Here is a 27,788-nt window from a genome sequence, read left to right as displayed (position 1 = left end):
ATAAAACCCAGCCTCCTCTAACCTTGTGCCAAAAAACGGCAGCCATGGGTTCTGCTAACCAGCTGCCTAGCACTTGGAAAATGGCGGAGGCCCACAAAGCAAGAGAAGGCCGTAAGAAGGTAGCAAAGCGTTTTGCTGTTTCCCTTTCCTTAGTTGGAAATGTAATTAAGGCATGTCAGTTACCAGAAACAGTGGAGGTCAAGATAAGGTCTGGAAGACCAAGCTAAATTTCAGTGAGAGCTGCTCGGAGGATTGTTAGAGAAGCAAATCAGAACCCCCGCTTGACAGCAAAAGACCTTCAGAAAGATTTAGCAGACTTTGGAGTTGTGGTACATTGTTATACTGTTTAGAGACACCTGCACAAATATGGCCTTCATGGAAGAGTCATCAGAAGAAAACCTCTCCTGCATCCTCATCATAAAATTCTGAAGTATGCAAAGGAACATCTAAACAAGCCTGATACATTTTGGAAACAAGTCCTGTGGACCGATGAGGTTAAAATAGAACTCTTTGGCCACAATGATCAAAAGTATGCATGGAGAAAAAAGGACACAGAATTTCAGGAAAAGAACATCTCGGCAACCATTAAGCATGGAGGTGGATCAATCATGCTTTGGGGTTGTATTGCAGCCAATAGAATGGGGAACATTTCACGGGTAGAGGGAAGAATGGATTCAATGAAATTTCAACAAATTCTTGATGCAAACATAACAAAATCTGTAAAAAAAAAAAAATAATAAAAAAAAAAGCTGAAGGTTAAAAGAGGAAGAGGATGGCTTCTACAAATGGATAATGATCCTAAGCACACACAAAATCCACAACAGACGACCTCAAAAGGCGCAAACTGAAGGTTTTACAATGGCCCTCACAGTCCCCTGATCTGAACATCATTGAATATCTGTCACTAGACCAATAGTAGAGGATGCAAGACGACCCGGGAATCTCAGAGCTGGAAGAATTCTCCAAGAAAGAATGGATGAAAATCCCTCAAACAAGAATTGAGACTGATGGCCGGCACATAAAGTGTTTACAAGCTGTGACACCTGCAAAAGGGGGTGCTACTATGTACTAACCATGCAGGGGGCCCAAACTTTTGCATCGGACCATTTTCCTTTTTGGAATTTATAAAATATTAAAGATATATAATATAAAATATATAATTTTTTTTTTTTTTTCTGTCTGATACTAAGGAAATGTGTCATCTATAACTTTAGGCCTTTTAGAGATCATTTCATTTTCAACTTGCTTAACTGTTCACAATGACAGTAATTCTGACAAGGGGTGCCCAAACTTTTACTTGCCACCGTATAAGCATTGCAATTAATGACCGTCTGCACAGCCATGTCAGTGCCGACCGGTGACTGTGTCTTGGGATGACGGTCACCATCGGCTTCTTCCCATCTTGCTCCTGATATTAATAAGGTTCCATCTTTTGTAACTTCTTTTAACCATTAAAAGCTGCTAAAAGAAGATTATTATTTATTTTTATTTTTTACTCCTCTTACATCTCAGGTAAATCACACGATCGCCCTCAGTACGGTTGGAGACTCAAATTACCATTTTGGAGCCACATACGTGGGAACAAAGCAGCTGAGCCCGACAGAGGTGAGATGGGACATGTTATGGTGATCTGCAATCTGCGGTCATCATGCGGAGTCTTATTCCCTCTGAAATAAGACCCTGCGTTCTGCGCCTGATGATTGTGCCAGGGATCACTGCGGTTAGGTGATCAGTATCCTTCATGGTGAAAGCCCTTTAAACTTGTAAGGACCCTGGTTGGATCGAACATTTGATCGTCCTCTCGTGATCCAGCAGTTTTGGCTTTGCTGCATTGTCGCCTTTTGATCCGGTTGTGTGGAAAAGGCTGAATACAATGTAATAAAAAAATATATTATTTTTTCACTAATAATGGAAATGTCGCTAGGGTGAATATTAGAAGATTCCTCTCATTGTTTCTTTTCCCCGTCTCCAGGCGTTCCCAGTATTAGTGGGCGACGTGGATAACAATGGCAGCCTGAACGCACAAATAATCCATCAGTTATCTCAGCACATAAGGTCAAAGGTGGCACTACAGGTGAGAGATGAGCCCCCCGCGGTAATGTATCCTGCTCACACAAAGGGGTACCTGCTAAATATGGTGTAAAACAACTGCAGGAGAATGATATAAAGGGGGTCTCCTACTGTACTGTACACACATCCCTGTGGAGTCTCCTACTGTACTGTACACATCCCTGTGGGGGTCGCCTACTGTACACATTCCTGTGGGGGTCTCCTACTGTACTGTACACATTCCTGTGGGGGTCTCGTACTGTACACATTCCTGTGGGGGTCTCGTACTGTACACATTCCTGTGGGGGTCTCGTACTGTACACATCCCTGTGGGGGTCTCGTACTGTACACATCCCTGTGGGGGTCTCGTACTGTACACATCCCTGTGGGGGTCTCGTACTGTACACATCCCTGTGGGGGTCTCGTACTGTACACATCCCTGTGGGGGTCTCGTACTGTACACATCCCTGTGGGGGTCTCGTACTGTACACATCCCTGTGGGGGTCTCGTACTGTACACATCCCTGTGGGGGTCTCGTACTGTACACATCCCTGTGGGGGTCTCGTACTGTACACATCCCTGTGGGGGTCTCGTACTGTACACATCCCTGTGGGGGTCTCGTACTGTACACATCCCTGTGGGGGTCTCGTACTGTACACATCCCTGTGGGGGTCTCGTACTGTACACATCCCTGTGGGGGTCTCGTACTGTACACATCCCTGTGGGGGTCTCGTACTGTACACACATCCCTATGGGGTCTCCTACTGTACACACATCCCTGTGGGGGTTTCCTACTGTAGGCACATCCCTGTGGGGGTCTCCTACTGTACGCACATCCCTGTGGGGGTCTCCTACTGTACGCACATCCCTGTGGGGGTCTCCTACTGTAAGCACATTCCTGTAGGGGTCTCCTACTGTACACACATCCCTGTGGGGGTCTACTGCTGTAAGCACATTCCTGGGGGTGTCTCTTACTGTAAGCAGATTACTGCAGGGGTCTCCTACTGTAGGCACATCCCTGTGGGGGGGGGGTCTCTTACTGTAAGCACATTCCTGTGGGGGTCTCATACTGTAGGCACATCCCTGTGGGGGGTCTCCTGCTGCGATCATATCCCAGTTCCCTTAAGTCCCAGACTGTCCCAGTGAGCCGCCGCTATACTAATGAACATAAGTTCAGTTTTTGTATGTATTTATTTGTCCTCCATCTTGCCCTCTAGTGTCAGCAGTCCAAGTTTGTGAACTGGCAGATAGACACAGAATACCGAGGAGAAGACTTCACAGCTGCGGTAACCCTAGGAAACCCAGACGTATTAGTAGGATCCGGTGAGCTTGACTTTTTTTTTTTTTTAAATCATTATCTTGTGTACACGTCCTCTATTCCTTCCCTATATAAAGTGTATCTCTAAATATCACCCGCATTTATTTTTAGGTTCAAAATTTGGTATTGGTCAATTTCCTACATTTTTGTGCAGTTTCGACCTGTTTTTCTGCAGCATAGCTCTGCATCCCCTTTACAGAGCCAAGGAGATGTCTACCTGCATCTGCCACAAGGTGGCCCTCAAGAGCTTGCTGTACACCAATGTATACGCTGTGCGCAGGGAGCTCCCTCTAGAGGTGGCTGTGGACAAATGTATTTCATTAAATTAATAATGATTTTTGTAATTAATAAAACATTTCCTTAATGAGGTTTTGCTATAAAGCAGAAGTGTTACCCATCCACAGTTACGGTGCATGTCGACATCAGTTATTTATTAGGGCTTTTACGTGCCATTCTTACCCCATCTTCTCAATTTTTTTTTCTTTTAGGTATAGTAGTTACTCACTATCTCCAGAGCATTACTCCTAGTCTGGCACTGGGAGGTGAACTTGTTTACCACAGGCGTCCTGGGGAGGAAGGAACAGTCATGTCTCTAGCGGGAAGATATACAGGTAACACAAGGGAAGGAAGGCAAGTTCTAAGAGAACTCCTAAAACTTTGCAACTTCCCTCATACCTATGCGTCTAATTGTGTTTCCTATTTTTCCACGTCTTGAGCATATTTGTAACGTATGCCGTGACTAGATAGGGGGCGCTGGTGGGTCCTGGATCCATGAGCGCTTAAAGCAGCGCGTGTGTTGTGCACAAACGGGCCGATCTCTGCCCCGTGTGCACATTCATCCTGGATTATGATAGGTTTGTTGAGTTTCCCCAAAATTTAGATTTGTCGTCTTAGTACAAATCCAATTTGTCGTCAGGCAGGCTTGCCGCCATTTTACTGGATTCTTTAGAACAGGGGCAAGGGGTTTAAAAAAAATAAAAGATCATATTCACTTGTGTAATTCTGCCCTCACCTGTCCTGACATTACAGCTGCCCCGCGCCCCGTTTGGGCTCTCTTCCCCCCGCGCCCCGTTTGGCCTCTCTTCCCTCTGCACCCCGTTTGGCCTCTCTTCCCCCCGCGCCCCGTTTGGCCTCTCTCCCCCGCGCCTCGACCCATTTCCCTCCATTTTTTTTTTTTTTTGTTTAATAATGCTTTGGAGTCTTTATATAGAGTCCTCCCTGCGTAATATACTCAGACTATAAGGATATGTTCACACTGAGTTTTTATGTTTGGAATAGAAACAAAAAAAAAAAAAAAAGCGTCTTTTAGCCAAAAATTTCTTAAACAAAACTCTGAACATACCCTGAATTGTATTTGTTCAGATTGAAGCTACCGACCAACGCAAGCAAATCTGCCCAAAATGGATTTTGGAGGAGGCTTGCTCACGTCTAGTCCTATTATATTCCAGGGACATTAAAGGGGTTTTCCATAATTTCTTTTTTTTTTTTTTTTTTTTTTTTTTTAAATGAACCTGACCTCAGCAAAAATTGGCACGGAGCACCTAATTAAATGCTAAGCGAGGTGTTGACTTTTTTTTTTTTTTTTTTTTTTTAAATCCATTTTTTTTTTCATTAGCCTTCCTTCATAATTACAGGTAAACCCCTTTAATTCTTTTGCTTTTGTCCTACAGGTTTCCAGGGCACTTTGTGCACCATAGATCTTTTATAACACAAACTACTGCTGGTTGTTAGTGAGAACTTGCCAAATCCACACTCCCATCTCTGACATCACTTCCTGCTTTTCAACTATTGGCTGAAGCTGCTCCTCTTTGTGCTGTACCCACCCCTGCAGAACACTCTGTACATAATGCTGCTAATAATCACTCCTTTTCTATACACTAATCTTTTAGAACCATTTTTATTTTTTAAAGCTCCTAATTGGACGGCAACGCTCACGCTGGGACAGGCCGGGGCACATGCAACGTATTACCATAAAGCCAATGATCAGGTACGTGATGCGATCTCTTCATCCGTTTAACGGATTTCCTATTAATCAAGGAATAAAACGGGAAAACCCCGAGGAATGGGTCAGGTCATGGTATCTCCAACCTTCCTTATAATGTGTTGTTTCTTCATATCCTTTGGTTTCAGCTTCAAGTAGGAGTGGAGTTTGAAGCCAGCACCCGGATGCAGGACACCAGCGTCTCGTTCGGTTACCAGCTGGACCTCCCCAAAGCCAACCTGCTTTTTAAAGGTAGGAGCAGCTCTTCCATGTCACCACCAGGGGGCGGTGTGGCTGTTCTGCATTTACGGCAGTGGATTCCTTCCCCCCATCAGTGCAACGTTATATCATAAATGTCAGTTTTTCTTTTTTTGTCTGCAAAAAGGACAAAACGAAAAAGAGGATCCGGAGATCACTGCTTGTGACAGCGGTGGAGGGAGGGCAGATAGCTTATCGATATAAATTTGTTTTCTTCATTATGGTTTTTACATTTTTGCTATAACATTTTATATTTATATAGTCTGTGAAGAGTTTGATTACACCCTATATTAAAATGGAACAACTTCCAGAGCTATACAACATTTCACACCTATTAACCCCTGCAGCAGGGACCTTTTATGGTCTTTTTATATATTTCTATCTATCTATCTATCTATCTATCTATCTATCTATCTATCTATCTATCTATCTATCTATCTATCTATCTATCTATCTATCTATCTATCCACACACACACACATTAGATAGTAGCCCGATTCTAACGCATCGGGTAATCTAGAATATGTATGTAGTTTATTTATGAAGATTTAAGAATAATTCAATGAATACACAGGATTCGGCCGGCCGCGACCAATCAGCGTGAAGTGTGGTTCAAATCCAGCGCCAATTCGCGGCCGGACTGTGTCTGTCGCTGATTGGTCGAGCTGGCTGGGCACGACCAATCAGTGAAGCCAGGGCCGGCTCCAGGCTTTTGAGGGCCCCGGGTGAAAGTCTCAGTGGGCCCCCCCCTTTAACACATACCACGATTCATGATGCACAGATACAGCACGGAAATATAACACAGCCCACGTAGCATATAACACAGCCCACGTAGCATATAACACACAGCTCACGTAGTATATTACACAGCTCACGTAGTATATTGCACAGCCCACGTAGCATGTAACAGCCAAGTAGTATATAGCACAGCCACGTAGTATATAGCACAGCCCATGTAGTATATAGCACAGCCCACGCAGTATATAGCACAGCCCACGCAGTATATAGCACAGCCCACGCAGTATATAGCACAGCCCACGCAGTAAATAGCACAGCCCACGCAGTAAATAGCACAGCCCACGCAGTATATAGCACAGCCCACGCAGTATATAGCACAGCCCACGCAGTATATAGCACAGCCCACGCAGTATATAGCCGTGTGGGCACCGTATCCCTGTTAAAAAAATAATAATTAAATTGAAAAAGTTATATACTCACCTTTCGGCAGGCCCCGGATCCAGCCCAGGCATTTAGTGATGCTACTCGCTACGCTCCGTTCCCAGTGATTGCTGGGACCGGAGCATCGCAGGGACGCCGGAAGGTGAGAATATCATGATTTTTTATTATTATTTTTAACATGATATCTTTTTACTATTGATGCTGCATAGGCAAAAGTTAAAAGTGAAGCGGTGTTTAAATCCCACCCCAATATCACTGATTGGTCGCGCCCGGTCGCAGGATTTCAGTTACAGACAAACAGACGGAAGTGGACCGTAGACAATTATATCCAGTCAGTAGAATCATTTTGGGTTACTTAGAATGTCTTAAAAAAACAAACTTTTTAATAAGGGAATAATATAAAAATGGTCACCGTGATGCACAAATAGTGTTAATGTCGTTGTGTATGTCGGCGTGATCACAGCGATACCAAATTTATACAGTTTTATTACTTTTTTTTTTTCTCTATCAACCATGACATGTTAAGTGTTAAAGGGGTCACCACATATTGATCTGCTTTCCTCCAGAGTAGGTCCTCAGTATCAGATCCCACCACCACCGATCTGTTATTGGCTCCGGCTTGATGTAAACTCATTGGCGCAGCTCCATTCGTTGAGTTGCCGGAGCTGATAGGTGGTGGATGTCGGACCCCCACCGATCTCATACTAGTGACCTATCGCAAGGATAAGTCTTCAATATCCGGCGGCTGGACAACGCCTTTAAATGGCCCGGACAGTGCATAGCTCTGATCTCGCACGTTGCACTGTACGCCAGGTCCGCTTTGGCCTGTAATATGCCTCCATTTTTGCCCCCATTCCAGGTTCGGTGGACAGTAACTGGATCGTCGGCGCCACTTTAGAGAAGAAGCTCCCGCCGCTGCCCCTCACGCTCGCCATGGGCGCCTTCCTCAACCACAAGAAGAACAAATTCCAGTGCGGCTTTGGTCTCACCATCGGTTAACAGCGGCTTCTCCTGCTCAGATTGTGGTCTCCCCTCCGCAGCCAGACATGTGGCCCCTCCTTCCTGCTTTCTGACTGTCTCCACCCTCCCTACCGCTTCCCCGGACTCCTCCTGCCAGGCTCATTTTTTTTTTTTTTTTTACAAAATTTCTTTTACCATTGGGGCAGAGGAGGGCGGTGAAGGAGCCGTCTATGAATATTTAATGTAGGTACCCGGAATGGAGAGGAAGCCGCCCCGTTGTCCTCTCCGTCCCCCCTCTGTCCGTCTTTATGGATCTCCAGGGAGTTACCTTCCCCCCAGGATTAATTTTTATTTTTTATCCCCCTCATGGGGATTTTGACGTGTGGCTGCTTGGAGGGAGGGGGTCTTCTGAGTGATGAATGTTGTCTGCCCCCCGCCTGTATTTCTTTCTGCTGCCGCTTATTATGGAATGATCTTGTCTCGCAGGTGGTTGGGGGTCCGTGGGCCGGACCTGAGCTCTGTGTCCTTAATCACTGTGCTGCTGTCGGAGGGGAGGTATAAAGGGCGGGGGGAGGGGGCAAATCCCGCCACTACCTCCATCTTTAGGAGCGTGGATGTAAATCATGTTTATAACTTATAAAGAAGAAGAAAACAGTATGACATTGATCTTTTACACAAAACAAGACACCTAGCCCAAAGCAAAGTCCTGACCGGGGGGCCTATAGAGCACCAATAAAGTGACTTCTGCGATGGGATCTGACTGCTGTTACTGGTTCTTGTGTCCTCCAAACCAACAAAAATGAGGAAAAAAAATACCTTGTGTTACAGAAACAGCGCCACCTCTTATCCAGTGGTTGTGTCTGGTATTGCAGCTTGGCACCATTGTGATTAGGGCTGAGCTGTAAGTAGTAACCTGTAGTAAGAAAGAAGGACCCTCTAAAAGAGGGGTACTCCAACTACGGCCCGCCGAGGACATTTATTAGGCCCACCGGGTATTTTGAGCGCCGCTGCCTGTCCTTCTTAGCAATCGACTTGTCCTGGGCCCACGGTACGCATGTGTGGAACGTGCGCCCTGCTCTCCTGTCTCTCGACCAGGGGTGGAACTACGGGGGTAGCAGACTTAGCTGCTTCGGGGTCCGTGGTCTCAAGGTGCCCCAAGCAGCTGTTCCTCCTTCCTCTGCTACACTGGTAGTTAACTTCCACGGCCACCCCTGGGCCTGGCCGACATTGAACTTAACTACAGTTTAATGCCGGCGGGCCCTGTAATCAGGCGGAACAACAACGCGGCGTTGAAAGGAGATGCGCTGCCACTCTGGAAGACTTGCGGCCCTCCAAATGCAACAAAGACGACGTGATTGTCATCACACGGCCTGATGACGTCATACCGCCTGTGCCAATACAAGGCTCAGTCAAGCTGGGCGCCTCTTCAGAGCAGCGGGGTACTTGGGTGAGTACTGTGTTGTTTTTTTTGTTTGTTTGTTTTTTACGTCGGGTCCTGTCTATCATGCCTATTGGGGACTATGCTGCCTATTGGGGACATTTAGCTGCCTATTGGGGACTCTCGCACCACACCAGTCTGAGGTAAAAGCGGAGTTCCACCAATATGGGCACTGGTGAGGCTGAAATGATATGGACTGGCAAGGCTGCATTGATGGGCACTGACCAGACTGCATTGATGGGCAGTGCAGTCTGTATGTCTCTGGGTAATTTTATTGCTGGTATATTGTTTTTGTAGCGCTGTATATATATTGGTATTTTACTAATAGCTATTTAGAATCCCTAGGAAACAACAATATCAAGAAAGAGAAAAATGGGCTTGGAGTGTAGGATATTCAAAGAGCAGTGAACTTAAGATTACTTTTTTATGCAGTACAAGGAAAGAGCTGTGTGTTTGATATGCCAGAATATAGTGTCTGTGTTCAAAGAATACAATTTGCATCGACACTATCAAAGTCAACATAAAGATAAATGTGAGTGTTTGGTCGGAGAAGTGAGAAAAGATAAAATATTAAAACTGAAAAATACATTGACAACTCCGCAAAATACTTTTGTGAAGCAGAAGCGGCTAAGTGTTTCATCACTGCGAGCAAGTTATCAAGTTGCCAAGCTAATAGCGTGCACTGGTTGACCATTCGTGGAGAGAGAATTTGTTAAAGAACGCCTTCTTTCTGATGTGTCCAGAGAAGGCCGATTTAGTACAGTGAGTCTTTCAGAACCTACAATTACACGAAGGATTGAAGAAATGGGAGACAATTTGCATCAGCATTTGCAAAACTCCGCAAAAAAAAGTTCCTATTTTTCCTTGGCACTCAAGTAAAGTAATGATATTCGTGATTCTGCACAACTTCTAATTTTTATGGTGGGACGAATGAATATTTCGAAGTCACAGAAGAGCTTGCTCATCCAATAGCCATACATTGCCTCATCCTCCAACAGGCACCGTGTAGTAAATCACTGAAGTGGGACTCTGTTATGAAAATTGTGGTATTTTGTGTTAAACTTCATTAGAGCTAATGTATTAAGCCACAGACAATTTCAGGAATTTCTGTCTAAACTAAATGTTGCCTATGAAGATGTTCTGTACCACACAGAAGTCCGTTGGCTGAGTCAAGGCAGAGTTTTTTTTTATTTAAACATTTCTATGACTTCCACAGATTACAGCTTTTCTGCTTTCAAAAAACAAAAGTACCAGGGCTCAATGATGCAGAATGGAAATGGCACCTTGCCTTTCTAACAGATGTAACAGAGTTACTTTGTTGGCAGATATGCAACAGATACAGACTAATTTGTGTGCAGGAGGAGTTTACACTTTTCTGACAGTAGATGGCGATGTTATTACTGTTATATGCTTAGTTGAATGTAATGCATATACTTGTTGTACTTTGGCTTCACTTTCTCTCGTCAAAAGGTCCTTCAGTGCTGTATTAAGAAGCTGATGCATGTACCTTGTGTTCTGTGTAGATAAAAGTTGAATTACCCCATATAATCTACTCTTATAATCTATAATCTTTCTTCTGCTACCAAATTATGCAACATATTTAAAGGTTTCAATGTGCAACTTCTAGGAAAGGGGAAGATCACGTGTGAAAGTATTTAAAGTAAAATTAGGGCTCTTCATCAAACAAGTGAAGGAGGAAAATTTCTGCTATCTCCCCACAACTCAAAATCTGTTAGCGGAAAAACCATTGGTTGCATTCCCAAACAAAATGTGTTTGGATTCACTGGAGAAGTTACAAAAGCAGTTCCAATTTAGATTTAAGGAGCTTCATCTCCATGAACAGGACATCCAGCTTTTCCGTAACCCATTTTCTATTGACATTGAAAGTGTAGATACAATTTACCAAATGGAACTGGCTGATCTGCAGAATTGTGACTCTGAAAGACACATTCGAGTCAAGCAGCCTTCCTAATTTCTGTGCATCTCTTCACTCTGAGCCATATCCTAATTTGAGGAACCATGCACTCAAAATGGCCACCATGTTTGGCAGCACTTATGTCTGAACAGGCTTTCTTTCTCGCTTCATTGGGGGACACAGGTAACCATGGGTGTATGCTGCTGTCGCTAGGAGGCTTACACTATGCAAATAAAGAAAAATAACTCCTTCCCGGCAGTATACACCCTCCGACAGGCACCAGGCAACTCAGTTTTTGCTTAGTTGTCTGTAGGAGGCGGACCTGGATCTAACACCAGATCCGTATTTCTTTTTCTTTCAGGGATTGTGTGTGTTTATTAATCTTTTTCCCTTTCGTTTCAGATACACTTCTGGGGGTTACAGGGTGCAGTTCTTCTCACCCTGATTCCCCGCATTAAGCGACCGAGAGAGCAGTGTGGTATCACCCACATCGCACCCTCTCGGATCCGCTGGGCAGGACTTTGTTTCATGTCACCCTGGGGTGTTCATGTTTACTTTCGGTGGTCAGTGCTTGCCTTTTTCCCCCCCTCCCATCCCTCTCCTCGGAGTGGGCTTGAGAGGAAGATGGTGCTCACCTGCGGTGACCTTCCCCCTTTTAAGGGGTTGACGCCGTCTTCTGCGCCGGTTGATATAGCGCGGGAAGGAGTACAACATCTCCCAGGACCCTTTCTGCCATCAAGGGATCCTGATGAGTTCCTCATCTTCAGGTAGGAAGATGTTCAAGCAACAGCAGCTCCCCTTCCCCAGTCCCTGCATCGTCGCAATCTCCATGCAGGGGCACTTAACCTTATCCAGCAGCACTCACCGCTGCACGGGCGCTCCGTTACCGGGCTAGGGGATTCGGGGGCCATCGGGCACTCTTTTGTTTAAATCTCGCGCCTCTTTCCTCGCAGCGCGCTTTTTCCACCATATTCATTTCCTGGAGGCCGCGCCCCTTCTTCCTCGTCCCCAGCGCTGGACACACCTCGCTTGCAGCCCAGCGCTGGTATTGGCCGCGCTCCGACGGGCCACACACCCCTTTTCCCTGCCGGGCTATCGGGCGCTTGGTTTCTCTTCAGTCGGCCACGCTCCACTGTTTTGCGCGTTCTCTGCATGTGCAGACGCTCACAGCCTGCACTTTCCCGGCCAGCTGCCTTTGCATCGCGTACTCTGGAATACCTCTCCAGCAGTCCTTCCATCATGTCCGTCTCACCCGTGGCCCCTAATGCTCGGGACGAGTGCACCCCCCCGGAGTGGGCTGTTGCAATGTCTCAGTCAGTCTCCTACCTGACTAAAGTGTCTCAGTCCCTGGTTCAGGTGCTAGAACGTATTCCACTGCTGACTACTGCCACCAGTGCCACGAACGCTTCTCACAGCGATTTGCTCGCACCTGTCCAAGACCCTCACATGGGCAGACTTGAGAAAAGAATCAGAAAGCGTTTTCTGTTTAGTTCTTCATCCACCTCTCCGGATCCAACTGCGTCAGCCAGAATACCGCTCTCTACCCGTTCCCCCTCACATGCGGACGTCGGGTTAGATGTATCCTCTGTCGGATTCTGACTCAGATGCAGATCAGACTTCCGCAACGCAGGATATGGTTGACAGCCTTATCTCAGCCATTATTCAAACGCTTGAGCTTAAGGAGGAAGAGGCAGTTTCTCAGGACATCTCAGTTTCTTTCAAACGGATGAAGCGTCCTAGAGTTTTTCCCAATCCTGAGGAATTTGATAACACTACGTCTAGATACTGGGAACACCCTGGTAAACATTTTCCGGGGAGGAAACGTTTAGACATTTTATACCCGTTTGCTGCAGACCTTGTTAGCAAATGGTCCGAATCTCCTAAGGTAGATCCACCTGTGTCTAGATTATCCTCCCAGACAGTGCTGTCCATTCCTGACCCCACGGGCAGACAAATTGAGGCTCTAACCAAATCAGCTTTTGAAGCTTCTGGTACCTCTCTCTGCCCCAATTTCGCCTCTACCTGGGTGATGAAAGCGGTGTCTGCCTGGGCCAAAACCCTACGCAGAGGCATTGTAGCTTCGGCTCCCGCACAGGAGCTAGCGGATTTAGCAGATCAGATTTCACTGGCTGGAAAGTACCTTCTAAATGCTTCTCTGGATGTGGCTGATTGCTCTGCAAGGGCAAACAGCAATATTGTCGCCATTCGCCGTGTCCTCTGGCTGAAGGCGTGGAACGCAGATCCCGCTTCCAAAAAATCCCTCACAGGTTTGCCTTTCCAGGGATCCAGGCTCTTTGGAGCGCAGCTAGACCAAATGATCTCGGACGCCACGGGCTGTAAGAGCACTTCTCTTCTGCAATTAAGCCTAGGCGCCCTTCAATAGAAAGGGACCCCATTCCTTTCGCCCCTTTTGCTCCTTTGCTCCTCAGGTGGTGCCTCTTAGCATGACTGGTCTTCCACTCAAAGGGACTGAAGGAAGCCTTCTTTTAGGCCTACCCCTCACTGGAGAGCTAAAGGCCGCTCCTCCAAATCTTCCAGTTCTCGTGACCACAGATTTTCTTCCAAATGATGGGTCACCCCCACCTGGAAATCTTTCCAGGGTGGGAGGCAGGCTTCTTCTGTTCACAGAGCCTTGGTTATCGGTGGTCGACAACGTCTGGGTCAGGGACATTGTCACATCAGGTTACAAAATAGAATTTTCGTCTCCCCCAGGAAGACGTTTTTTCCTCTCCCGCCCACCCAAACAGCCCTCCCATGTCCCAGGGCTTTTTCAGGCGGTCGATTCCCTTCTCGCCTCGGGTAATCGTCCCAGTACCTTCCAACCAGCGGTTTTCCGGTTTTTACTCAAATCTATTTGTAGTTCCGAAAAAAGACTGCTCTCTTCGCCCGATTTTGGACCTTAAACGGTTGAACCACCACCTTCGGATTCGGCACTTCAAGATGGAGTCCTTGTGCTCGGTGATCGCCTCCATGGAACCGGGAGAATTTCTGTGCTCTGTGGACATTTGGGATGCGTATCTGCACATTCCAATTTTGTGTTCAGCATCAGAGGTTCCTTCGTTTCGCGATCCAGGACCAACATTTCCAATTCACGGCTCTTCCTTTCGGCTTGGCGTCCGCCCCAGAGTCTTTACGAAAGTAATGGTGGCGGTCATGGCCATCCTTCGGTCGAAGGGGATTACGAGAATCCCCTATCTCGACGATCTTGTAAAGGGTCCGTCTCGCCGCAACTGTGGTCACAGCCTCCAGATCACTCTGGACACGTTAATCCGCCTCGGTTGGATAATCAACGAACAAAAGTCCACCTTGATTCCAACCCAGCGTCTAGAATTCATGGGCATGGAATTCGACATCATTCAGGCTCAGGTCTTCCTCCCAAGGGGGAAATTCCTCTCTTCGGAGGGGCATCAAAGTCCTAAAGCGTCCTACTCCTCTACGGCTCGGCATGAGGGTTCTGGGCAAGATGGTTGCTTCCATGGAAGCGGTCCCTTATGCTCCGTTCCACTCTCGCCCTCTCCAGCTGGCCTTTCTGTCAGTTTGGGACAGGAATCCACTCTCTTTAGACTGCCCAGTTTGCCTCCTCCATGTGAGACAGGCTCTCAATTGGTGGACGCTATCCCCTTTGATTCTGCGCGGGAGATCGTTTCTCCCCCGTCTGCTGGCAGGTCATTACCACCGATGCCAGTCTCCAGGGGTGGGGTGCGGTCTTTCTCCACCTCACGGCCCATGGGCGTTGGACTGCTCAAGAGGCACGCCTCCCGATCAATCTCTTGGAAATCAGGGCTATTTTTTTAGCCCTCCCCCGCTGGCAGCCCCTCCTCTCGGGAAAACTGGTCCACATTCAGTCGGACAACGCCACAGCTGTGGCTTACATAAATCATCAGGGAGGGACTCTCAGCAAGCAAGTCATGATGGAGGTGGCAAAAATTCTGCGGTAGGTGGAGAACCACGTTCTCTCCAAATCAGCTGTCCACATCCCAGGGGTGGACAATTGGGAAGCCGACTTTCTCAGCCGTCGGGCTCATGTCAAGCGAGTGGGCTCTTCTCCCCACTGTCTTCGACCAGATTTGTCAAAGGTGGGGCGTGCCGGACGTCGACCTAATGGCCTCCCGAGCAAACCACAAGGTTCCCCGGTACGTACCCAGATCCCAGGATGCGAGGGCCGTCGGCTGCGACGCTCTCGTGATCTCATGGGCCCAGTTTCAGATGCCTTACCTGTTCCCGCCACTTCCCTTGCTTCCAGGGGTCGTAAAGAAGATAGTCAGAGGGGGTTCCCGTTCTCTTAGTAGCTCCAGATTGGCCCCGCAGGGCCTGGTACGCGGAGCTAATGAACATGTTATCGGACGTACCTTGGAGGCTCCCAGACCATCTGGATCTTCTATTGCAGAGTCCCCTTTTCCACCCGAGTTCTCGGTCTCTGAATTTAATGGCATGGCCGTTGAGGCTGCGATCCTGAAGGATGCAGGTTTTTCTCAATGTGTCATACAAACCATGATAAGAGCTAGGAAACTGGCATCTTCCTGTATCTACCATAGATGTTGGAAGGCCTTTTTCCGATGGTGTGATGTCAACAGTCTATCCCCTATGGTTTTTTCCCTTCCTTCGCTTCTCGGATTTTTTCAGTCGGGTCTAGATTCGAACCTCTCCCTGAGCACGTTAAAGGGTCAGGTTTCTGCCTTGTCAATTCTCTTTCAAAGAGACCTTGCTTCTCTCCCCCAGGTGAGAACCTTCCTTCTGGGGGTTGCTCATGTTGCACCTCCTTACCATCCTAAGGTCGCTCCTTGGGACTTCAACCTTGTGCTCGGCGCCCTTCAGTGTACGCCTTTTGAACCGATTTGGGACATCTCTTTTTCGCTTCTTTCCTGGAAAGTAGCTTTTTTGGTTGCCATCACCTCGATCAGGAGAGTTTCCGAGTTGGCGGTGTTGGCCTGTCGTTCTCCCTTTCTGGTCCTTCATCAGGACAAAGTTGTCCTTCGGCCTGTCCCTTCTTTTTTGCCAAAGGTGGTTTCGGCTTTTCGCATCAATGAAGACATCGTCCTTCCTTCTTTGTGCCCTTCCCCAGTTCATCCCTTGGAGAAATCTCTCCACAATTTGGATGTGGTCAGGGCTATCCGAGTCTACCTTGCCAGAACTGCTCCTTTTCATCAGTCCAACCCTCTGTTTGTCATCTCGGAAGGTCGTCAGAAGGGGCTCCCCACCTCTAAATCCACAATTGCTCGGTGGATCCGTTCGGCGGTCCTGGAGGCATACCGTGTTCAAGACAAACAGCCTTCCCCGGGGGTGAGGGCTCACTCTACCCGGGCTGTGGGAGCTTCTTGGGCAGTTCGTCACCAAGCTACGGCCTTGCAGGTTTGCAAGGCTGCAACTTGGTCGTCCATCCACACCTTTGTGAAATTGTACAAGGTGCACACTCAGGCCTGGGTAGGAAGATACTGCAGGCGGCGGTTTCGCACCGGCCAACCTAGTTCTCTATTCTTATCCCACCCTGGGGACTGCTTTTGGACGTCCCATGGTTACCTGTGTCCCCCAATGAAGCGAGAAAGAAAGAGAGGGAATTTTGGTTCTTAATGTAAAATCCCTTCATTGGGGACACGGCACCCTCCCTTTATGTTCTACCGTATTGGCCAACGTGCGGTTGTTTTGGGTTGGTACATAGGTTGTTTATACTTTTTCCTACTACTGCTTTTGCACCAACTGAGTTGCCTGGTGCCTGTCGGAGGGTGTATACTGCCGGGGAGGAGTTATTTTTCTTTATTTGCATAGTGTCAGCCTCCTAGCGACAGCAGCATACACCCATGGTTACCTGTGTCCCCCAATGAAGGCTCCAAGAAAGAGATTTTACGGTAAGAACCAAAAATCCCTCTTTCTCTAGAGTGAAACATCTGAAATCTCCAACCAGATCTAGACTAACTGATGCACACTTGCATCACTTGTTACGACTAGCAGTGACAAATATGGAACCGGACATGGACCATCTCATTAGCCAAAAGCCCAGAGTTCCCATTGAAATACCGGTAAGTTACTTGCTCTTCATTTTAAATATTGTATTTGTCCTGTTTTTTTTTTTTTTTACATCAAAATAAGATATGTGCATAGGAATTTGTTCATAGTTTGTTTTTTTTTAAACTATATTCCGGCCCTCCAATGATCTGAGGGACAGTGAAATGGCCCCCTGTTTAAAAAGTTTGAGGACCCCTGCTCTAAAGTGTTCTGATCTTACCTGTACGGACCACCAGACGTCACGCGGCTCTTGTCCTGTTTTCAGAGGAAGTTTCTTTAAACTGATTCCGAAGCATTTTTTTTCTTGGCCTCTGCAGTGCGTCATTCCTCTTACGCCTCCTGGAAATGTATAAATGATGTGACGACCATTCCCCTTATTAATAGAACTATGGCCACCCAATTCCAGGAGGGGCTTTTTCTTTTTTGTAAAACAAGGCAGGTCCACAGAGGTCGCCGATTTACAGGATCTGCTGCTGATGACATGGGGCCAGATGCCATAGCACGGCTTCATGGAGACGCTGCTTTTGGTGGGATTTAAAGCCAGGACCCTCGTTCCTGCACCATAATAGTTTGTCTTCTCTCCTTACCTTATGCCTCACTCCAGGTAATGGTACACAAAGGAGGCCCCTGAACCCCTCACCCAGCTAAACTCGTGGACCACCATACAGGATCTCATGTTACAAAGATTACAGAATCTTATACTAACTATCTGGGTGACCAACACTTATCAATTACCCAACCCATTTCCTATATGATGATAATGATGGATATAAACAACCAACAGAAAAATCAGTGAATACATCACCAATACAGAGTTGCATTCTGTATTATACCCCAGAGCTGAAACTCCTAATCCCTTCATCCAATTTTAATGTGGATACCCTCAAATGAAAGCTGAAAGTCTGAACTTCAACTGCATCTGAATTGTATTGTTTAAAATTCATTGTCATCTGCAAGGAGTTTGTATGTTCTCCCCGTGTTTGCGTAGGTTTCCTCCCACACTCCAACGACATACTGATAGGGAATTTAGATTGTGAGCCCCATCGGGGACAGTGATGATAATGTGTGCAAACTGTAAAGCGCTGCGGAATATGTTAGCGCTATATAAAAATAAAGATTATTATTGTGGTAATGTCTATAACCAAAATTAGAAAAATGTTCTCTGTCCAAATATATATGGACCTAACTGTACATTACATTACTGATCCTGAGTTACCTCCTGTATTATACCTCAGAGCTGCACTCACTATTCTGCTGGTGCAGTCACTGTGTACATACATTACTGATCCTGTGTTACATCCTGTATTATACCCCAGAGCTGCACTCATTATTCTGCTGGTGCAGTCACTGTGTACATACATTTCATTGCTGATCCTGTACTTATCTTGAGTTACATCCTGTATTATACTCCAGAGCTGCACTCACTATTCTGCTGGTGCAGTCACTGTGTACATACATTACTGATCCTGAGTTACATCCTGAATTATATGGCAGAGCTGCACTCACTATTCTGCTGGTGCAGTCACTGTGTACATACATTACTGATCCTGAGTTACATCCTGTATTATACCCCAGAGCTGCAGTCACTATTCTGCTGGTGCAGTCACTGTGTACATACATTAATGATCCTGAGTTACATGCTGTATTATACTGCAGAGCTGCACTCACTATTCCTGGCATGTTACAGGTCTGATATGACTGTGGCGGTGCCTCCTGCTGACTTACCTTTTGTATTATTGAATGGCTTAGGCTAGTTTCACATTAGCGTTCGAATCCGCAGCATTTAATCCGCATCCGCAAGTGCAGGAAATAACGCATGGAAACGCGTACAAACGCGGCGTTTTTTAGACGCTTGCGGGAACGCTTGTGGTTAAAAAAAACGCAGCGTTTGCACGCTTTTCTATGCGTTTTTCCTGCGTTTGTGTTTTTGGTGCGCATGGTGACAAATTTTACAGGAGAAAAATCTAGATAACCAGAAACCGCCAATGGGACTACAGAGGGCGTGTATTATGGGATCTCTATATATAGACCCTAGGGCTGCTGAAATCTTAACTGTGCTATTGTATGCTGTGTCAGAATGGATCTTCTCATGGAGAGCTTTTATTTCAACTTGGATTTAAGCATCAATCTGTTTCTTGCCTTTGCGTTTGCTTGGGAGCAAGACAGAAATCGCGAAAGATGGAGAAGGAGATGTCGTAGGCGTTTTTGGAGACACCCCATTATCGAACTACGTGATAGCCGTGGAGCCTATCACACGCTGTATGGCGAGCTTAATGCCAACCCGGAGAAATTCCATGAATATACAAGGATGTCGCAAGACTCGTTCCAGGATTTGCTTGCTCGTTTCCAAGGAACCATACGGAGACAGGACACCCAGCTCCGTAGAGCGATTACACCCGATGAACGTCTGCTGGTTACATTAAGGTACTTTCCAAATCTAAATCAATGACAGTCCAAATTTTGGGTGTTCTGACATGTATTTTTTGGGTATTTTCCTTTCTGTCTTTAGCGTAACCACACCATAAATAGAATAGATAGTAATTTTTTTTTGTTTGCTCTTCTTACAGATTTCTGGCAACCGGAGAGAGTTTATCATCCCTCCACTTCCAATACCGGCTTGGAATATCCACCCTGTCTGGAATAGTTATGGACACCTGCCGGGCTTTGTGGAATGTACTCCGGGATGAGTTTATACCCCTACCCACCTTGGACATGTGGCTTGAAATTGCTAAAAAATTCTGGAGTGTGTGTGATTTCCCAAACTGTTTGGGAGCGGTTGATGGAAAGCACATCCGCATTATCAAACCTGCCAGAACAGGATCGGAGTATTTCAACTAAAAAATATTTTTCTGTTGTGCTCATAGCAATAGCCGATGCGGACTGTCGCTTCATCGCCGTGGACATTGGAGCTTTTGGCTGTGGCAACGATTCTCAGACTTTTAAGAACTCCGATATGGGCCGCCGTGTGTATGGCAAAAATTTTAATTTTCCGCGGCCACAACCTCTCCCCAACACTCAAGGTCCACCGATGCCATTTGTTATGGTTGGGGATGAGGCCTTTCAGATGTGTGTAAACCTACTTAAGCCCTATTCCAGACTTGAACCACACTAGAAGGATCTTTAACTACAGACTGACCAGGGCCCGAAGAACAGTAGAGTGTACCTTTGGCATTCTAGTCTCAAAATGGCGCATTCTTGCATCAGCCATAAATCTAAAAGTGGAAACAGTCGACGAGGTGGTCAAAGCCTGTGTGGTTCTGCACAATTACACTGTGTTCCAAATTATTAGGCACAAAGAGTTTAGGAGTGATAAGGTTAGAATTTTTTTGTTAGTCATTTAAACTCATTGATGGTGATGTGTGTCAGGGCTCTTTATATCAGTGAAAGCAATTGCAGATACCTGGGCAAATTAGTTTGGCAGGTGTGTCCAAATAAAGGCAAGACTACTTAAGAAGGCTGTTCCACATTATTAAGCAGCCTACATTTTTTGCCAAAATGGGAAAGAAAAATGATGTGTCGGCTGCTGATAAGCAACAAATTGTGGAGTATTTAGGTCAAGGCATGACCGCAATCAACATTGCCAAGACACTTCTTCATGATCATCGCACAATCAAGAAGTATGTAGCTGATTCCCAGCACACACGTGTGCGTGCTGATAAGGAAAAATTGAGGACTCTTTTCAACAGGCAATTGCGTAAGGTTAAAAGAGAAGCTGCAAAAATGCCTTGTCATAGCAGCAGACAAGTTTTTGAAGCTGCTGGTGCCTCCAACATCCCCAGAACAACAAGATGCAGGGGCCTTCAGAGGTGCGTAAGCCATCCTGTCGACCACCTCTATCCACTGCACACAAGCAGAAACGGCTCCAGTGGGCCAAACGATACATGAAGACTGACTTCCAAACTGTTTTGTTCACCGATGAGTGCCGTGCAATGCTCGATGGTCCAGATGGATGGAGTGGAGGATGGCTGGTTGATGGACACCCCATGAAAACACGGCTAAGGCGCCAACAAGGAAGAAGTGGAGTAATGTTTTGGGCTGGAATCATGGGGAGAGAGATTGTCGGCCCCTTTATGATCCCTGAAGGGGTAAAGATGAACTCCATAATCTATGTGGAGTTTCTAAAACAACACTTCCTGCCATGGTTCTAGAGGAAGAACCGTGTTTTCCGCAGCAAGATCATTTTCATGCATGATAATGCACCGTCTCATGCTGCAAAAGACACATCTGCATCTCTGGCTGCTATGGGCATAAAAGAGGACAAACTTATGGTGTGGCCACCATCTTCCCCTGACCTCAACCCCATTGAGAACCTCTGGAGCATCATCAAAAGGAGTGTCTATGATGGCGGGAGGCAGTTCACATCTAAGCAACAGCTCTGGGAGGGTATTCTTTCCACATGCAAAACAATTGAAGCAAAAAACATCCAAAAACTGACAAATTCAATGGACGAGAGAGTTCAGAAGCTTCTTTCGAACAAGGGGTCCTATGTGCAAATGTAACATCACCTAGAATAAAGTTTTCACTTGAAAATAGTAGATGACTGGAAAATAACAATGACTGCAATTCAGATAGGTAATTTAGAGAAAATATGAGGAAATATTATTTGCATAATAATTTGGAACACAGTGTATATAATGGCAAAGGAGCAACCCAACATTGAACTGGATGAACCAGTTGCACACCCACTGCCCGATTACCAGCATCACCCGCTGCGGTCAACTGCAGCAGTTGGTCACATGCGGGTCCAATTTGCTGCCTTTTTTGATTCTGATATTGGACGTGTGTCATGGTAGTACAATGTTGTGTAAATGTCCTGTTGTAAGTTTATCTGTACCAGTAATTTTCTTAAATGTTAATAATAATTCTCATTAATAAACTTTATTTTTGGTTGTGTTGAACGTGTCTCCTATGTATTTCCTCTACAAACCAAGGCTGTCCTAAAACTAGCAGTATTTGGTCTGTATTTAATATCAGTATTTGTAATCCAAAACCAGGAGTGGGTGATAAAGGCAGAGGTGCTAGTTATTATGTTAATATCATAATTTACCTATAATTGGTTCACTCCTTGTTTTGGCTTACAAATACTGATATAAAATACTGACCACATACTGATAGTGTGACGGCAGCCATGTTGATTTAGTGGTAAGCTTGTTGACGTCATTGCGTCCTGATTCTGTTCTGCAGGATCCATTGGACACAGACTGAAGAGACAATGACTGTCACACTAAAGAGATCTATACTCATCAAGTCAGGTGTCAGAAATAATGAATTCATGATGCTCATATAACAGCCTCATGAATTCACTATTTCTGACACCTGTGCAGGTGAGCATAGATATGCCGTGTATGACCGCCATCGTCCCTTCACTTTGTGTGAAATAGATTACATACACAGAAGAGAAAATGGAGGTTAAGGTACCGTCACACTAGGCGATATCGCCAGCGATCCGTGACGTTGCAGCGACCTGGATAGCGATATCGCTGTATTTGACACGCAGCAGCGATCTGGATCCCGCTGTGAAATTGCTGGTCGCTGCTAGAAGGTCTGCACTATATTTGGTCGCTAGGTCGCCGTGTATCGCCGTGTTTGACAGCAAAAGCAAGGATACCAGCGATATTTTACACTGGTAACCAGGGTAAACATCGGGTTACTAAGCGCAGGGCCGCGCTTAGTAACCCGATGTTTACCCTGGTTACCAGCGTAAAAGTTAAAAAAACAAACCGCACATACTCACCAGCGCGTCCCCCAGCCTCTGCTTCCTGACACTGACTGAGCGCCGGCCCTAAACTGAAAGTGAAAGCACAGCGGTGACGTCACCGCTGTGCTGTTAGGGCCGGAGCTCAGTCAGTGTCAGGAAGCAGAGGCTGGGGGACGCGCTGGTGAGTATGTGCTGTTTGTTTTTTTAACTTTTACGCTGGTAACCAGGGTAAACATCGGGTAACTAAGCGCAGCCCTGTGCTTAGCAACCCGATGCTTACCCTGGTTACCCGGGGACCTCGGCATCGTTGGTCGCTGGAGAGCGGTCTGTGTGACAGTTCTCCAGCGACCAAACAGCGACGCTGCAGCGATCGGCATCGCTGTCGCTATCGCTGCAGCGTCGCTTAATGTGACGGTACCTTTATACAAGGCAGTTTCTTGACACCTGACCTGTTGAGTATAGTTCTGCATTGTATTTCCGCCATTTTCTCTTCAGACTGCAACACTAGTTACAGACTAAGCAGAAGGAAGAGATTATGGAGATAATACATGAATTAATTTTTTGGCCCACCTCATATCTCTATACTAAAGACACACAAAGCTGCAGTCTTTTATTTGCTAACTACTGAAGCTATGATGTGGCCAAAAAATAAAGTGTGTGGCGAAGTTTCTTATTTGGTGCACGGTGTGTGTTGCCGGCGGCGAAAGACACAATAAACCAAACATAATTGGGGCAAAAAAACTTGTATTTATTTTTTAACAACCAAAATATTTCTTTAACTGCGCCGGCTTGGGGTAGAGTGATGTAAATGGGGGTGTGTGAAGCACTGAGGCCTGGTAACCGTGGACGACGCAGAGGTGGCAGGAGAAGGGGCAATGAAACTAGTGGGGTCTGGTAGTTTGGGGATAGGGCTTGACACATGAGAGGCTTGAGATGCACTGGAAGGGTGAGACAAACCTGACATTACAGACACACTGGGAGGTGAAGGGGGAGGAATACTAAGAGTCCGCTGTTTTTTTTTTTTTTGTGATTGCCGGGTTCTGGGAAGCTTTGGGGGGCTCATATGTTGTGGTGGGTGACCTGTCAGGGTCCGGCTGCACTGTGTCAGAGTCCATAGTGCTCGTAGAACGTGCAGCCATGCCAGAGTCCATAGTACTCGTAGAACGTGCAGCCATGCCAGAGTCCATAGTGCTCGTAGAGCGTGCAGCCATGCCAGAGTCCATAGTGCTCGTAGAGCGTGCAGCCATGCCAGAGTCCATAGTGCTCGTAGAGCGTGCAGCCATGCCAGAGTCCATAGTGCTCGTAGAGCGTGCAGCCATGCCAGAGTCCATAGTGCTCGTAGAGCGTGCAGCCATGCCAGAGTCCATAGTGCTCGTAGAGCGTGCAGCCATGCCAGAGTCCATAGTGCTCGTAGAGCGTGCAGCCATCCCAGAGTCCATAGTGCTCGTAGAGCGTGCAGCCATGCCAGAGTCCATAGTGCTCGTAGAGCGTGCAGCCATGCCAGAGTCCATAGTGCTCGTAGAGCGTGCAGCCATGCCAGAGTCCATAGTGCTCGTAGAGCGTGCAGCCATGCCAGAGTCCATAGTGCTCGTAGAGCGTGCAGCCATGCCAGAGTCCATAGTGCTCGTAGAGCGTGCAGCCATGCCAGAGTCCATAGTGCTCGTAGAGCGTGCAGCCATGCCAGAGTCCATAGTGCTCGTAGAGCGTGCAGCCATGCCAGAGTCCATAGTGCTCGTAGAGCGTGCAGCCATGCCAGAGTCCATAGTGCTCGTAGAGCGTGCAGCCATGCCAGAGTCCATAGTGCTCGTAGAGCGTGCAGCCATGCCAGAGTCCATAGTGCTCGTAGAGCGTGCAGCCATGCCAGAGTCCATAGTGCTCGTAGAGCGTGCAGCCATGCCAGAGTCCATAGTGCTCGTAGAGCGTGCAGCCATGCCAGAGTCCATAGTGCTCGTAGAGCGTGCAGCCATGCCAGAGTCCATAGTGCTCGTAGAGCGTGCAGCCATGCCAGAGTCCATAGTGCTCGTAGAGCGTGCAGCCATGCCAGAGTCCATAGTGCTCGTAGAGCGTGCAGCCATGCCAGAGTCCATAGTGCTCGTAGAGCGTGCAGCCATGCCAGAGTCCATAGTGCTCGTAGAACGTGCAGCCATGCCAGAGAGTCCATAGTGCTCGTAGAACGTGCAGCCATGCCAGAGAGTCCATAGTGCTCGTAGAACGTGCAGCCATGCCAGAGAGTCCATAGTGCTCGTAGAACGTGCAGCCATGCCAGAGTCCATAGCGCTCGTAGAGCGGAAGGCCATGCCAGAGTCCATAGCGCTCGTAGAGCGGAAGGCCATGCCTGGGTCCTGCTGCATCGTCGTGTCAGTGGAGGCCCAAGCAGGAGCAGCGGTTGTCGTGGTGGTGGGCTGTCCAACAGCACTCAGCATCGTGGTGGTGCTGTACTGGTGTCCGGCAGTGCTAGGAATAGAGGTGGCCGTGCAGTGGTATGCAGCAGAGGTTGGCATTGAGGTTATTCGTGACAGTGAAGGCACAGGTGGATATGCCGCCACTGCTGAAAATACCGACTCTGCTGCATAGCCTGCACGTAAGCAGCATTGCAGGCCTGCATGACACTCAGCTGGAGATCAGGAGTAAGGTGTTCCGACATGCCCTGCTCAATTTGGTTAAAAAAATGATGTGCTGGCCTCTGGAGGTCGGCTTTTACTTGGTCAAGGCTTTTGGTGACCTCCTGGATACGTGTATTCATATGGCTAAGTGAAATATCCATTCGGTCACCCAAAGCCTTGAGTCCTTCGTGAAAAACCGAGCAGAAGTGCAAAAACTCGGGCATGAGGGACCTGTCCGATGCCCTCTGCCGCTGCCGGGAGGAGCCCAAAAAAAAGGGGCAGTGGCAGAGTACTGGGAAAGGGGAACACCTGATGGACCAGCTTCCTGGTCTCCAGTTAGTGTGGCAGGCCCACTTGCTGCAGCGCTGCTGGATGGCTGGGACGGGTCCGTGGCTGTCTGATGAAGGACCGCTCCAGAACCTGGGCCAACAGTAGTGCTCCATGTGCTGTGAAAAAAGGAAAAAGAAAATACCAAAAATTAACCAGACGCAAAATCCTGTGGAAAAGAAATATACAGATTATGGCAATACAATACAACCTAATGCAAGGGAAAAATACTTACGTTCTCTGGGCAAGGACCGGTCTTAAAAATGCCAGAACGCGATGGTATTTGTATTTTCTGATACTTGCTCCTGAACCACTGGGAACACGGCTCTCTTGCCGCAGGTCCTTGTTGAAGCGGTCCTTCATCGAACGCCAACGTGTTTTGACTTTGGCCACTGTTTAAAAAAAAAAAAAAAAAAAAGCATTATGGTCAGAAAATGGACTTTTGGCCGTGCTCACACAACTGTGTGTGATGAGAGAAACTCCTGAGAGTTTCTTTCTTCGCACACAGTTGTGTGACCACGGCCAAGGTCTCTGCTGCTTCACACTGCATTGCAATGCTTACCAAATGCATTTTGGACCCGATTCGGGGCGTTGTCCCAGCCATCCCACATCGCTTTGGCCACCTCATTCCATAGGCGCTGGATCGTCACGTTGTTTGAGTGCAGTGGATCCCGGGTGTCCCACAACTGGACTCGCTTCTGGACCAGGGAGATGAGGAGGTCATTTTCTATGAGGTCTTCATCCCGTTCTGGAACCTAAAAATTAAATAAAGACATTAATCTTGGGTCAATTAACATAAGGAAAAGAAAGAAAGAATACAGAGGCTGAGAAATGGCATGAATAGGAAAGTCAAGATACAAAAGGATTCCAGAAGAAAAATGTAAAGAAATAGGAATGTAAAGAAAGGAAGATTCAAGAATACTAAAGTGAGGATACAGTAAACCGTCAGCCTTGTATACGTACACGCCACGCCTTGCCACCCGACCTTGACTCCGCTGCTCCTGCCCAGTCTCTGCCGCAGTAGAAGAAGAGCTCTAAAAAAATGAAAAGCAAAAATTGTCATATGTGTAGATGTGACAGTGAATACTTACCATTCTGAGGAGGCAAGTACTTACCTCACTGACATGTTCTATTTCAGAAGGCCCAGGACATTGCTCATCAGAAGAAGAAGACATTCTGATGCATGCAGAAAGAAAGAAATGGCAGAAATTAGGACATGTAGAGACAGAAAATAGAAAATAAAGGCATTGGCTAGCTAGGATATACTCACATTGTTCAGAGGCTTGTTTGCTACAAGGTGCTGTGGTCTGTCTGCTCTGCTTCTCTGTCTGCTGAGTAGTGACCTGCAAATGTCCACTCCCTCCCTTTATCACCTTGTATGTGGGGGGTGGCTTATCAGTATCTAGACATGTTTTTCTCTTGTGGAACACATGTGCTTGTGAACGCATGCGTTCACATAGACAGCAATGCGTTTTTTTGGCGCATTCCTTGCGCAATCGACCGCATACGTTTCCAGGCGGCAAATTGACGCCTCTAAAAATTACTACATGTAGCATTTCCGCGACAAGCAATTGAAAAAACACAAAAAGGCGGGCACCGCACACAATAAATACTAAAGGGATTTCCGCGACAAGCCGCAGACGATGAAATGACGCATGCGTCGTTAAACGCGGCAAAACGCGAATGATCGCAGACGCATGCGTCCCTAATGTTAAAGATAGGAATACACAACGCATGCGGATATTTGCGGAAGAAATGCTACGGACACAACCGAAAATGAGAAACTGGCCTTAGCTATGGGATTACAATTTCTGCCACTGTTTGGGTGAAGCTGATGTGACCTCTGCTGATCCCAGTAGTGCGTTAACCCTGTGTTATACCTCACCTGGTGCACTGGATCCTTGTGGCCTTAGGTCTGGATAAGCTGATTTTTTGCAGCACAGACAGGTGGCGCTGCTGCTGTAGCAGGTGAATGAGTCTCCATGCAGTGAATACAAAGATCTAGTCAAGTATAACAGTAAAGTCAATATGTAGCAGAGGTGGACCAGTGCAGTTGTTTTAG

The 27,788-nt window shown here is 46.9% G+C and overlaps 1 protein-coding gene across 4 annotated transcripts in view; it reads left to right on the top strand.

Moving 5' to 3' along the window:
- The window catches only part of TOMM40 (translocase of outer mitochondrial membrane 40), a 16,418-nt gene extending 7,918 nt beyond the window's left edge, over positions 1 to 8,500 (top strand). For all 4 annotated transcript variants that reach the window (XM_077259832.1, XM_077259830.1, XM_077259831.1 and 1 more), the window contains exons 4-10: positions 1,513 to 1,605; positions 1,973 to 2,074; positions 3,267 to 3,372; positions 3,856 to 3,978; positions 5,278 to 5,354; positions 5,498 to 5,600; positions 7,645 to 8,500. In XM_077259832.1, coding sequence (XP_077115947.1) covers positions 1,513 to 1,605; positions 1,973 to 2,074; positions 3,267 to 3,372; positions 3,856 to 3,978; positions 5,278 to 5,354; positions 5,498 to 5,600; positions 7,645 to 7,784 — 744 coding nt within the window. In that variant the 3' untranslated portion in view covers positions 7,785 to 8,500. The remainder of the gene's footprint in view (positions 1 to 1,512; positions 1,606 to 1,972; positions 2,075 to 3,266; positions 3,373 to 3,855; positions 3,979 to 5,277; positions 5,355 to 5,497; positions 5,601 to 7,644) is intronic.
- The last annotated feature ends 19,288 nt before the right edge of the window (positions 8,501 to 27,788 follow it).

This window comes from Ranitomeya variabilis, chromosome 4 (genome assembly GCF_051348905.1).
Source record: "Ranitomeya variabilis isolate aRanVar5 chromosome 4, aRanVar5.hap1, whole genome shotgun sequence".
NCBI lineage: Eukaryota > Metazoa > Chordata > Amphibia > Anura > Dendrobatidae > Ranitomeya > Ranitomeya variabilis.
This window is presented reverse-complemented; position numbering and strand designations above follow the sequence as displayed.